The 13,552-nt window shown below is 32.7% G+C and overlaps 1 protein-coding gene across 2 annotated transcripts; it reads right to left on the reverse strand.

Moving 5' to 3' along the window:
• Positions 1-207: 207 nt before the first annotated feature.
• On the reverse strand, positions 208-12,044 carry LOC139873609 (aminodeoxychorismate synthase, chloroplastic). 2 transcript variants are annotated; one of them, XM_071861547.1, is made up of 15 exons: positions 11,947-12,044; positions 10,475-10,843; positions 9,348-9,479; positions 7,888-7,955; positions 7,002-7,066; positions 6,325-6,391; positions 5,896-6,099; positions 5,708-5,813; positions 4,670-4,968; positions 3,722-3,804; positions 3,482-3,587; positions 3,318-3,400; positions 2,233-2,862; positions 922-1,419; positions 208-367 (listed from the first exon to the last, which is right to left on the reverse strand). In XM_071861547.1, the coding sequence occupies exons 2-14, from the start codon at positions 10,797-10,799 to the stop codon at positions 924-926; spliced, it is 2,664 nt and encodes an 887-aa protein (XP_071717648.1). In that variant the 5' UTR covers positions 10,800-10,843; positions 11,947-12,044; the 3' UTR covers positions 208-367; positions 922-923. The 2 variants fall into 2 exon arrangements, with proteins under 2 accessions (XP_071717648.1, XP_071717647.1); XM_071861546.1 differs by lacking the exon at positions 208-367 and having other exon boundaries at positions 704-1,419.
• Positions 12,045-13,552: the final 1,508 nt, after the last annotated feature.

The raw sequence follows: 13,552 nt of genomic DNA on the forward strand, positions 1-13,552 counted from the left end.
TAATTGCAAATGTATAGTGTATACCTCAAATTCAATGTTAGTAATTATATTATATTTTATTTTATATTATATCATATATTATATAATAATAAAAATATATAAGTAAACAATAGAGAACGGATATGGAGGAGGTCAGGAGGGAAGAATGTATAAAGGATTTAGTGTATTCAAATGTGAAGTTGCTAACTAGTACAGTACAACTGCTTGATCTAATGACTACTGGATATCAAATTGGTCCGATACAACTAAAACTCTTCCTAGTGCAGCGATAAAATCAACCGTCAAATGAGGTGAAATCCAAGGTGTCATCTCTTTTACGCCCCCGACAGGCATCAAAAGTTGACGAAAATAGGCGTCAGTCACAAATCTGACGGAAAAAAGTATGTCAAAGGCTTTTCAGCTAATCAGATTTCACCACTAATTTTTACATATATTATTAATTTATAAGTATATTTTATACTTAACTATCAATAATATTTTACCACATCACCCATCACAAATTTAAAACTCAAATTTGACAATCCCCTTTAAACTTTACTTTTTGAGTTATAAATTTTATGATGAGTATGAGTGATGTAGTTCGACATTCTCCTTTAAAAAACTTTACTTTTTGACCTTGTCACATCACAAAAAATACCACTTGACTTTTACGTCACAGTCACGGTTAATTGGTTAAAAACAGTGTAATCCACTAAACAGACAATAACACAACTGCCTTCTTGAATCACAACTGCAATGCTCAAACAATGAAATTACATCCACTACAATGAAACAATATACTATAACTATAATTATCAAAGATCCAACACCACCACCAATGGCACGTCTAGATATCGAATTGGTCCAATATCGAGTATGTTGGTTGACCATCTTTCAAGCGTGTAAGTTTTGTGTAAGTTTTATGGTAAAAAGATAACTTACTACTACTCCAAAGATTCATGTTGATATTCGACCACAGCGTTAACAGGTGCTCTTGCTTTCAAAACCATTTCTTTGTATTCTTCTTCAGGACTCGATAGAGCCACAATGGCTCCACCTGCACCGATAGTAACTTCACCATTGTGAAGGACAGCTGTTCGTATAACTATATTGAGATCAAACGTTTGGTTATACGAAAAGAACCCAATGCAACCAGAATATATGCCTCTCGAACAACTTTCTAAAGAATCTAGTAGTTCCATTGATCTCAATTTGGGTGCACCTGTCATTGAGCCACCAGGGAATGCTGCTCTAACGCAATCGATTGCACTTAAATTTGATTGTTTTTTTCCTCGAATTGTGCTTACCATAGTGTGGACGGTTGCGTATGATTCAACTTCCATAAGACGGGGTACGTGCACAGAACCAGGTTCACATACACGGCCCAGATCATTTCTTAAAAGATCAACAATCATCAGGTTTTCTGCTTGATCTTTTTCACTGTGGACAGACAACAGACACTGCTATGAATGAGAATGGTAATCAAGAAAGTTACCATACACTATAAGGATAGAAGTTTAAACCGAAACCTCTCATTGCTTATATAAGAACTTAAGAAGCTAAGGTTATGTTTGATTTCGACTTAATAACTTAATATGGGAAGTCACTGACGTGTGTTTGTTTTTAACTTATTGAGAAACGCACGTCTTAATGAAAAAAATTCAAATAAATGTGAATTTCCATTTAGGTCTTAATATGGGAAGTCACTGACGTGTGTGTGTTTTTAACTTATTGAGAAACGCACGTCTTAATGAAAAAAATTCAAATAAATGTGAATTTCCATTTAGGTCCTGACTTTTTAATAGTTGCTTTATGAACTGCCCATGTACAGGGTTAATTTGGTAATTCAATTATTCAGATGGTTATTCGGTACATAAAACAAACACTAATTATTTATTCGTCACTTGTTCTACACGGACGTCTTATTTAAATTTAGACAACATAACTTAATAGGAAAAAAGTTTTCAACTTTTGACGCCCGATTGTTTATTTCCCACGTCTAAATTTATATAAGATGTTTGTTTTAAAAGCTGAATAACCGTCTGAATAATTGAAATAACCAAATTAACCTCTAGGTGGAGTTGGTAGTTTTATTTATAATGGCTCTCCTTTGGATCAAAACGGAGTTATTAGCAAAAAGGGAACTGGTCGAACGGGATGAAAATTGCCCCCAGTTTATTTAGATTTCTATTTATGAAACGATGATTAAAAACGGACAAAAAAAAATGCTAACTGACAAGTACAATGCAATACCTGTGTTGTAGTTGTAATCTAAGCATCTCATCTTCCTCAGGTGTCGAGCCACGGGCTATAGTACCCTTGATAGGTTTTGCTTCCAGAATACCATCTGTATCTAAGCGTAAAAATCTCTCGGGTGAAGAACAGCAAATAGTCAACTTTTCTTTTGAAAAGTTAAGCCAGGCGGCATACGGTGCAGGATTTTTATTTCTTAGATTAAGGTAAAGCCCCAAAGGATCAAAGTCAACTCCTACGTTCTTTCTCATTTGAGTTGTGAGACACAGCTCGTAGCTTTCTCCATCTTTTATATATTTCTGACATTTCTCCACATCTTCAATATACTCCTCTCTCGTTTTGTCCGATAAAAATCCGGCCTCTTTTACTACTACAGTGCTCTTCTTGGGCAGGATACAAGTTTTGGGAGTTGTTAACTCTTTTTTTAAGGCGATCAGATTCTGCTCAGCATCATGTAACCACGTTGTTGTTGGTTTATTATTGGTTTGATCGTGAATAGAGAGAATGTAGATATCATTGTTGGAATGATCAATAACGATAAGATTGTCTGCAAAAAAGAAGCATGCATCTGGTGTTTCTGCCTTGTGCCGATTATGTGATACACCACTGCATTCAACTTTAAGACCATATCTGCTTGTGAAAAAATAATAATATGGTCAATAATAAGGTTTGAAAACAGCATTGTGTACAAGTCAAGACTTAAAGATCCTTCTTGCTAGTCGCCAGAGGTGGAAAATGGGCGGGTCAAAATGTTATGGATCGGTTTGAAATGGGCCAGTATGGCATTAAACTATATGTTCAAAAGCTTCTTTGTTTTCTGTAACAAGTCAGGGTAATTACTAAAAGTGTTTTAGTTCTATAATATGTAAATTACTGACAGAACTGTTTGAAGCCTGAAATATACACACTTCAGGAGACTTTTAACTTGTTTCCTTGTTAATTAGTTAACTCTTCTGTTTACTCGTTTGAGCGATAACATTTACTAAAAGATACCCCAGTCAAACCCTGTTATAAGTTGAAGAGTCAAATTGGTAACCACTAATAACTTGAGCGAGCAACAAAACTATACATACATACATACATACCCAAGATAGCCAATGTATCCACCGTAAAACTCAAATGGTAACCCTTCGTAATCTTTTTCATCATAATGTATAGATTGAAGTTCCTGATCAACAAGTATGAGAAGTCATCATACACAATTAAATTTATTACATAAAAGATGGAGACAAGTTTTTATTTTTCATACCTTATTCATATAATGGAAGAAACCATCTTCCAAAAACGTGGTTGTAGATAACCCTTGAGCATCTTCAATTGATAAATGACCTCCACGCGTACTACAACTAACCTCACTGCAAAATAAACATGAACATAGAATATCATCATGACTAACAAACAAGAAGATATAACTCAAATGTGTGTGTAACCAAACGTTCCAATCAATTAATTGATAGCAAACCATAAAAGTGATCATCATCATTCAAACCTGGTTGGGTCTGACAATCGGAAAGTTATCTGCTTCCAAAGAGAACCACCTTTTCCACCCATAAATGAAAACCTTGCTCGTTTCTGCATCATAATAAACAAGAAGCATATAGCAAGCAGATATTAACAAAAGAAACTGATTCCATACAATGAATCAAGAAGGATGCCCCCCTTGGATCGTAGTACTACTACAATCATACTATCTATTAATTGTAGCGGAAACTAAAAAAAAAAAAAAAAAGACTACTGATCCATAACTTGAGGGCCTGATGCTAAACCTTTATTTTTCATATAGGGTTAAAGCCAAAAATAGGCTACAAACTTACACAAATGTACCGATGTCGCCCACAAACTCATTTCCGTCCTACTGTCGCCTACAAACTTTCAAAAAGTGTTCCAATGTAAACAAAAACTTTCAAAAAGTGTACCAATGTAAACAAAAATGACTTGCTACCGCCTAAACCGGTCAAAATTGACACGTGTCGTTCGTGGATTGGACCTTAATTCTAAAAAAAAAAAAAAAAAGGTCAAAAATAGTACGTAACAGGTCAAAACGCCAAAATGTTGATATTAGCACATTTTTTCAAAGTTTGTAGGCGACAGTAGGACGGAAATGAGTTTGTGGGCGACATCGGTACATTTGTGTAAGTTTGTAGCCTATTTTTAGCATTAACCCTTTCATATATACCTAAACAGTCACCTAATTAAAAAACATTATTAATCTAGTACAAAGGCCATGCAAGTTGCAAGAAATATATATTTGCATATCACCTCATAATAAAGAGCCTTATTTACACATTTAGATTGTGATTGTTAACTGTGATTGTGTGTGTTGAACACTAATTGAATAAAAATTTGACAAAAAAGCATTTCAGATTTATTCTGAGTGACCCGCCCATCTTGCCACCTTTGAAGAAAACTAAATAGTTTAAAAAAGCAAGAGATAGACCTTTTCGGTAGATGAGCTGTCCAGCCAAAAGGTGTTTTCAGCCTTTTCATTTCCAAACAGCTTTAGAAATATATTTTTTGCCCCACCAACTTGACAAGAAAAGTTGTCTAATTTCCTCCATTGTAACTTTAATAATAACTTGAAGTTCTTGATACTACTAGAGTAGTTCAGATTTGACGAGTTTACCATCATCCTGTACATGTTATTGACATGGTTTGTATCAAGAATTGATAAATACGCTGCACTTTTAGGAGGGTTGTCTTTGAACTGCCATCTTCCATTTCCCATCTGCATGCACGCTAAGGAAAGTTTACTACTCAGTGCTAATAATAACACTATATGAAACACAAATCAACTTCAAGAGGTGGTGTATATTTAAGCCTAAGAGCATCAATGAACAACTTCTTAAGTGCCAATTCAATGAGTGATGAGACGACAAAGATGAGGTTCAGATCATCAATCAAGACGAACTTATGAGGAGATCAAAATCGTCTATTATTTATCCAGACATGCAGTACACATAATAGAGTAAATAGGGGGTTATGAGAGATCGTAATAATGTAGTCCATGTCCATATTGACATACCGAAATTAATTTTTATATAATTGTTATCCCGTACAACAGGCTAGATGAAGATATAGCTGATATGAAAGATGATAGAGTCAACTTCATAGAAATATTCTACGGATAATTCATGTGTTCATTTATCATAAAACTTCTTATCATAATAGTGCACTGTAAAACTGTACATTAAAAACAGTTTAAGAAGTTGGCTTGTCCAACCAATTTAACCTGCTTCCTTTTTAGCTACTAGTTTTATGGATTATTTTACCCAATTGACCTCTTAAGGATAAAACAAAATATTTTTTGGCACATAAATAACAAGTATATAGGCCAAAGTTTCCTCCTCAAATACTATGCACAAAGTCATACTTAAAGTAACGCCAGCCTAAAACTCTTGCGGACCTCCTTGAAGCAACTCCGAAAATGAAAAAAGATATCGAGCAATTGACCATATTTAGAAACATAGTAGTTTACCATTATTATACTGCAACTTCCTTTCGCCCCAAAAATCTTCAGTTATATCTCTAAAGTTTTTGAATATCCGACTACCATGACAGGTGGCAATGCTCTCAGGATGAAACTGTAGTAGTTCAAGGCTGATTTAGCACACAAATGAAGGGGAACAATAGTAACTTAAACAACAAAAATTGGTCAAAACGCACCTGCAAACCATAATGAGGTCTTGTGGAATGCATGATACCCATGAGAACTTCTTTCGTGTCTTCAACAATTCGGTCAAGTTGACTATCACGGTCAACAGACCTTAGAGAAGAAACTGTATCAGATGATGAACATGTCCATGCTATAGGTATGAGCTCTTTTGGAAGTAATTTTGCATCTACAACAAGGGAATGATATCGAACCACCTGCATCACATCAATTAAAAGCCCCCATAGTCAACAAACAAACCGCTCCCTCCTGGAAAATATATACTGGCCAACCTCTTATTCTAAAAAGATGTTAACTGTAATTAATTATTTATTCAATTGTATTGTATTTTTCATGTGTTTTCCTTCATACGCCATGTCAAACCCAGGAACTTTTTGTGAGTCATGTAATATATTAAATCAGTCACAACATACTAAACTGACCTTAAATCCTGAATCCGTGCCGGAAGGAATATCATTGAATAGTCTGCTTCCATTGTGACGAATTTCGCTAAATAAGATAAAGGGGAAGTTGAGTAAAGCAAAAATTATAATCACCATAGACACCTTGTAGCCAACTTAAAAGTATTATGATCCAAAAAAAAGCATGAAATTGCAATAGATAGATAAAAAAGTGGCAAAAGAACACTATTGGGTAACGAGTCAAAATAATGGGTTTGTGACAATATAATTATTTTTTGATGTGGGTCAAACATTAAGATTTTTGGGGATATATTACGTAACTTCTATTGTTGAAAACAGTAAATGAATAAATCGACCAAGAGGTCAAAACAATTGAATAACACTTTGGCCGCCAACTTTGATCACTCTTGATTCGCTTTAATTTGAGGCTTTTAGCTACACTTTTAAACTGACCCACTAAGTTAAATAAAATTGACCTACTGAGTTAAATAACCCATAGTCCCGTATCACCAAATGTTTAAGTGTGTTGAAATTCCCACTTATAAAAACAGAGCTTAAACACAACAAGATACAAATGCGCACTTTCATGTTTCAAAATGATAGATTGACTAGTAGAAGATGGTTCTTATTGGGATGACAAATTTTCAATTCAATTAGACATATTGGAACAGCCATTATAGTAAAGTTTTTATTTATACCTGAGACGTCCATGGACAGGTTCAAAGGCATGAATGACATCTGCACCATGCACATATCCTAAGGCCTGGCAAAGCATCATTTAAGTATGTATCATCAGAACACAACAGCGAAACTATGAAGCATACAAGAGTAATGTATTCTTCAGTATTATTAGGATGAAAAGCTAAAGGACAATTACTACTAGAATAAACAATGTAAAGAGAGCTGCAGTAGAGTAGAGGTGTCAAGATGGACGGGCTGGAGAACATGTAAAAACTATCAGACTGAAGCAGGTCAAATTTTAGTATGGTCTACAACAGGATGGGCCGGTAAATGATCCGCAAACAATGTTCTAATTATGATGACGAAAAAAATATTTTTAAGAAGATTATTATTAACATTTTACTGTTCTAATTATGACCACGGAAAGAATATTATCATTGTGATAATAGACTAAATCCAAATTAAAAAGATCTAGGAGGATGTTTTCATCAAAAATTAACTTCAGCAATCTTTCAGTCTGTTTGACCCAGTAGTATTCAGTAAATGATTCACTTGGATCTATACGAACTAAATCAAAACTCAAATCGACCAATTCAATGTAAATGGGTAATAAACACCACTCTCTAGTCAAGTTCACATAGACCCGAACCCAATGTGAGCTTGTAATGCCATATATATACGATATAAGATAGAAATAACAATGGCTCAAGTACTTGTCAAGAACAAGGGGAAAGGTCAGTCATGAAAAGATGAATAGTAAAACTGATACCACATTGAACATACATATATATAACGCATCTTCAATATGATCAAAAAATATACATAAACATGTTAGGTGACAATTTAAATGAGATAAATACTGACACAGAGAATATCTTAAAACCAAAATTGAGATTATTGTACCTGGTGCCCGAGACAAACACCCAAGATTGGAATGTCTTTACACTCTAGCAGCAACTTGAGACAAATCCCTATTATTAAGTCCGAAATAGGTCAAACAGTTTCTCCAAGTGACGTATAATAAAGTAGACTAAGCAAAAGTAAGGAACAAAACAATAGTATAGTATTACGGTATTACCTATATATATATATATATATATATATATATATATATATATATATATATATATATATATAGGGGCAGGATCAATGGGGAAGTAACCAATCGGGGGAAGCGGGGGGAAGCAAAAAAAAAAAAATTTCGTTTTTTTTTGGAATTTTTTTTTTCCGGCATCAAGATCACACGAAAATATGAACATTTAGAAGAGACACTTCGTGATGAATGTTATTATTTAGGCGGGAAAACGATCGACAAAAATAACATTCAAGATAATATTGTTCGTGAAGAATATGAACGTTTTTTTTCCATGTTTTGTGAAGTAAAATTTAGCCCGATTTAGAGTTTAGAGTTTAGGGTTTAGGGTTTAGGGTTTAGGGTTTGGGGTTTGGTGTTTTGTAAACCCAAAACACCAAACCCTAAACCCTAAACCCTAAACTCTAAACCGTTCGTGTTAAAAACTCAATCTAAATCCTAAATCTAAACCCTAAACCCTAAATTTCTAAACCCTAATATCTAAACCCTATAAACCCTAATATCTAAACCCCAATAGCTAAAACCTCAACATACGCTCGAAAAACACGATAATTGTTATATATTACTTCTTCGAGCGTTTTCCCGCCAAAATAAAAACATTTATCACAAAGTGTCTCTACTAAATGTTCATATTTTCATCCCATCTATAATGTTCGTGAACAAAGTTTTTTCAAAAAACGAAAAAAAAAAAGTTTTCGCTTCCCCCGCTTCCCCCGATTGGTTACTTCCCTCTTGATCCTACCCCTATATATATATATATATATATATATATATATATATATATATATATATATATATATATATATATATATATATATAATCCACATTTTTAAGAAAGTGAACCACAAATAGGTAGACTTGTAAGGAGAGACACTTTATTGTCTTTCCAATGAACCTATCACTTACTTATAATTATTCCAAAGTATTTTTGACCACATAGTTTGCCTCCCAAGAATAATTAGACCATTCACATTTTTTACTTGGCATATGTCATGTCACACAATGGAAGGACTTTAAAGAAATATACATCCAATGTTCCCTAACTCATAGTTATTATTATTCAAGCATATATACCAAGCTTCATACACTTTGTCTACCTTTCAAAAAAAAAAAAAAAAAAAAAAAAAAAAAAAAATGAAACTAGTTTATCTTTTAAGCTTTATACACTTTGTCCCTAGAAGAGATATGTTAATATGTTCTTTTATGCACAACGGCACACTATATTTTATTTTAGTAGTAGTGCATATAGCAAGATCAATGTCTTTCTTACCTACATCATCTGGGCATGCAGGTGATCCTGGACCTGGTGAGATAACAATGTTATCAAAGAGTCTCTTCTCGTAAATGTAATAGCATGCCTCCTCCCATGTCCATTCATCATTCTGCACCACAACAGGAGGTACTACACGACAACAAGATAAGTTATAAGAAAATAGCTACGAGCCTTTTTTTCTCTATAAAAAAAAAAACTTCCGTAAGCTATATAGGTATGTATATACACATATAAGCATACATATCTTCCCAATGTGGATATATATATATATATATATATATATATATATATATATATATATAGGGGCAGGATCAATGGGGAAGTAACCAATCGGGGGGAAGCGGGGGAAGCAAAAAAAAAAAAATTTCGTTTTTTTTGGAATTTTTTTTTTCCGGCATCAAGATCACACGAAAATATGAACATTTAGAAGACACACTTCGTGATGAATGTCATTATTTAGGCGGGAAAACGATCGACAAAAATAACATTCAAGATAATATTGTTCGTGAAGAATATGAACGTCTTTTTTTCATGTTTTGTGAAGTAAAATTTAGCCCGATTTAGAGTTTAGGGTTTAGGGTTTGGTGTTTTGGGTTTATTCCATAAACCCAAAACACCAAACCTTAAACCCTAAACCCTAAACTCTAAACCGTTCGTGTTAAAAACTCAATCTAAATCCTAAATCTAAACCCTAAACCCTAAATTTCTAAACCCTAATATCTAAACCCTATAAACCCTAATATCTAAACCCTAATATCTAAACCCCAATAGCTAAAACCTCAACATACGCTCGAAAAACACGATAATTGTTATATATTACTTCTTCGAGCGTTTTCCCGCCAAAATAAAAACATTTATCACAAAGTGTCTCTACTAAATGTTCATATTTTCATCCCATCTATAATGTTCGTGAACAAAGTTTTTTCAAAAAACGAAAAAAAAAAAAGTTTTTGCTTCCCCCCTTCCCCCCGATTGGTTACTTCCCTCTTGATCCTACCCCTATATATATATATATATATATATATATATATATATATATATATATATATATATATATATATATATATATATATATATATATATATATATCACACACAAGCTGAGAGAGATACAAAGACGCTTACTTCCATTAACAACAGATAACTCCTGGTATATATTGTATGTATAGCTGTCGTAGTTGTCAATCAACAATGTCCTGACAAATTCAACCTTCTGTCTTGGCTTTGACGATGGCTTTCGTGTTAAACATGTTTCTTCCAGTTGATCTGGTACATATTGACTAGAAAGCACCACCTTCCTAGGCCCATTACTGGACACTTGGATACTGTCTTTGTTGACCAAGTCACTAGCCCTGGTTTGTGTTTTATTTATGTTTATCATCCTTTGTGATCTTTCTAAACAAGGGGATGATGTTATCTCTGAAGGATTTGAGCATAGTTTGAAGTTCATATTCAATAAATGATTCGTTTTTCTTCAAAGCCTCTGCCCTCACCCTACGGAACATCATAGAGGACACATAAGAGAACTAAGTAAAGAGCACTAAGTAGCTAATAAACACGAACTGGATACTACGTGAAGAGAGTTAAGTAGCTAACAGACACGAACTGGATACTATGTAGCTGATATAATTTTATAATGCAAAATCATGGTACCTTGCATGCCTATAGGTGAGCATCTGTACATGACATGTATAAGGAAATACAAATAGCTTCAATATGATTCGTAAAGAAAGCTAAGTATATGAAGCCGTGACTAAGATCTGCATTAATTTTCATACATCATGTACTTTGTTCCCAATTCTATTTGACATCATTTATTTTCACAGGTATCTTAGTATAGTTGTACTGACACACAGATCAGATAACAGAATAATATTCGCATATGCATAATATATAATAACAATACACCAACCTAAAAAACATGTACACAGTGCAGGGGCACCTTCCCCGTGGATTTGTAATTTTTAATGCAAAAATTTTGGAATTTTTTCATTTTGCCCCCGGTGGAATATTTTTTTCCCAAAAGTCTCCCTATTTTGCCCCCAAAGCCTCAAAATTTTGCCAAAAGCCTCTATATTTTGCCCCAAAAATGTTGCTACGCTTAAAAAAAAAAAAAAAAAAATGGCCGCTGATGAAAAAAATTCCTAATTCCGCCACTGCATCTATAAAATCAAATCACTAGATCACAATAGTAGCAGCCACATTTGACTAAAGTTACTGTATATCAATATTCAATATTTAGCTATAAAAGTACTCGAAGTATAATTATTCAAATTATCACAATAACGTCATTAGTCACTGAATCACCATTTTCATCATTCACGAGCATAAAATCACACAGCAACACTCAGTTTGTTTACACATCGTATGTATGTATGTATGTATTTATACAGCGTAGAGATCTCGAAAACTAAGCAGATCTTAAATACAAATATATATATATATATATATATATATATATATATATATATATATATATATATATATATATATATATATATATATAAATGAATATTGCATATAAATCATATCCAAATAATAAATCAGATTAAAACAAGAATCAATATACGTTAAAACATGAAAGGCAGTTATCGAACCTGAGAGACGAAAGATTTAGCTGAAAGCAGCCGACTCTGTTGAACTCAATGTGTGTGGTTGCAGTTTTCTACAAACTCGTTAAGTGGTCGAATTTTAAAAGGAGAAAAAAATATGAGAAATATTAATTAAATTATTAAATTAAAATAAATATAAATGTGAATGTGAATGTGAATGTGAATGTGAATGTGAATATGTGATCAGTAATTTTCGTATTTTGTATCTAACCCTTTCATTTTATTTTCTTGCCACCGGCTCCCTCATTTATAAAGTATTACAAAATTAAATAAGATTTTTAAAGTATTATCAAATGAATAAGATATTTCTTGTTGTTCAGTATAATCATATATCATACTAAAATTGAATTATTTATACTCATATGTATATGACATAAGAGGGTTATGACTAAGAATAGCAATCCTTGATCCAAAGTCGGTCCTGATTATTTGGTTGCCGTGTACAAGAGGATAAAAATATACCCTTACTAATTAAGTTTATAAACATCACATGAGGTACTTGTAATCTAATCGAATAGTGTATTATTCCCCGATGAAGATATGAAGAAGTCTTTTTTAGTTAATTTTATTTATAATTTTTCGTATTTTTGATTTTTTAATAGAGGAAAATCTGATGTAATTTGGAACGATTGGTATGTAAAGTTCGCTTAACCGTTGGCTTATTCACCTCTAGCAGCTTGCTAGAGGGTAGCTAGTTAAGTTAAAATTTTGCTGTTAAAAAAATCGATTTATATATCTCAATTCCACGTTGATTTATAATAGATAACGTCTGTTAAATAAGAAGATAAATTATTATGAGTAAAAATGAGAATTTAATAACTGAAAGAAAAAAAAAAGGAAATTAGGTGAAAAGCTTTTTTAAAGTCTAGTATGAATTTAATATGTCCCCATACACCACTTATGTGGTATTGGGTTTTGTTGTTGTTGTATGAATTTAATATGTATCAATTTTGACTTGATATATATTACGAAATATTTTATTTTTATTTTTATTTTTATTTTTTATTTTTTTACTTAATATATTGCGGAGTATTATTTTCATGTTTATATCTGTATTGATATCACATACGAGTATTTGTCCTTACTAGTAGGTTCTTAAGTTGGTATAAAACTATAAGTGTCTTATGTGTTTTCTTTAATGTTGTTCAGAGTAGTTACTAATGAACTTCAAGCGTAATGGACAAAATCAAAGTAACTGATTAACAACTTGTAATACCAGAGAGAGAGAAAAGTACAACATCGGTTTTTGTCTGACAAAATAAACGCCAAGTGTAACAAACAAAAATAAAAGAACTTTTCTAATGACAACCCTAAGGGTTGTCATTAACAAATAATTATATGCATAAATAAGTAGTATATGGAGGTAGTTTTCTGCAGAAAGTGGGTAGTTATATTGAGTGTACAATTGTTTAATGCATGTCTGAATGGCTTAAAGACAGCCTTTAGGGCTGTCATTAGAAATTTTCAAAATAAAAAAGTAACTTATTATCAACGTAACTGATTATTGCAACAACATCAAACTAATCAACTTCGTTTGTAAATTACAACATGTAATACCAAACTAATCAATTTCGGTTGTAAATTAGTACAA

The sequence above is a fragment of the Rutidosis leptorrhynchoides genome, chromosome 10 (genome assembly GCF_046630445.1).
Source record: "Rutidosis leptorrhynchoides isolate AG116_Rl617_1_P2 chromosome 10, CSIRO_AGI_Rlap_v1, whole genome shotgun sequence".
Lineage (NCBI taxonomy): Eukaryota > Viridiplantae > Streptophyta > Magnoliopsida > Asterales > Asteraceae > Rutidosis > Rutidosis leptorrhynchoides.

Excerpts from the sequence above, each read along its gene's own strand:
- LOC139873609 (XM_071861547.1), bottom strand. The coding sequence starts at position 10,799 with ATGAACTTCAAACTATGCTCAAATCCTTCAGAGATAACATCATCCCCT. Across the intron at positions 3,588-3,721 it reads CGATTGTCAGACCCAACCAG|TGAGGTTAGTTGTAGTACGC; the intron begins GTTTGAATGATG and ends TTTATTTTGCAG. Across the intron at positions 3,401-3,481 it reads TCTTCCATTATATGAATAAG|GAACTTCAATCTATACATTA; the intron begins GTATGAAAAATA and ends CTTGTTGATCAG.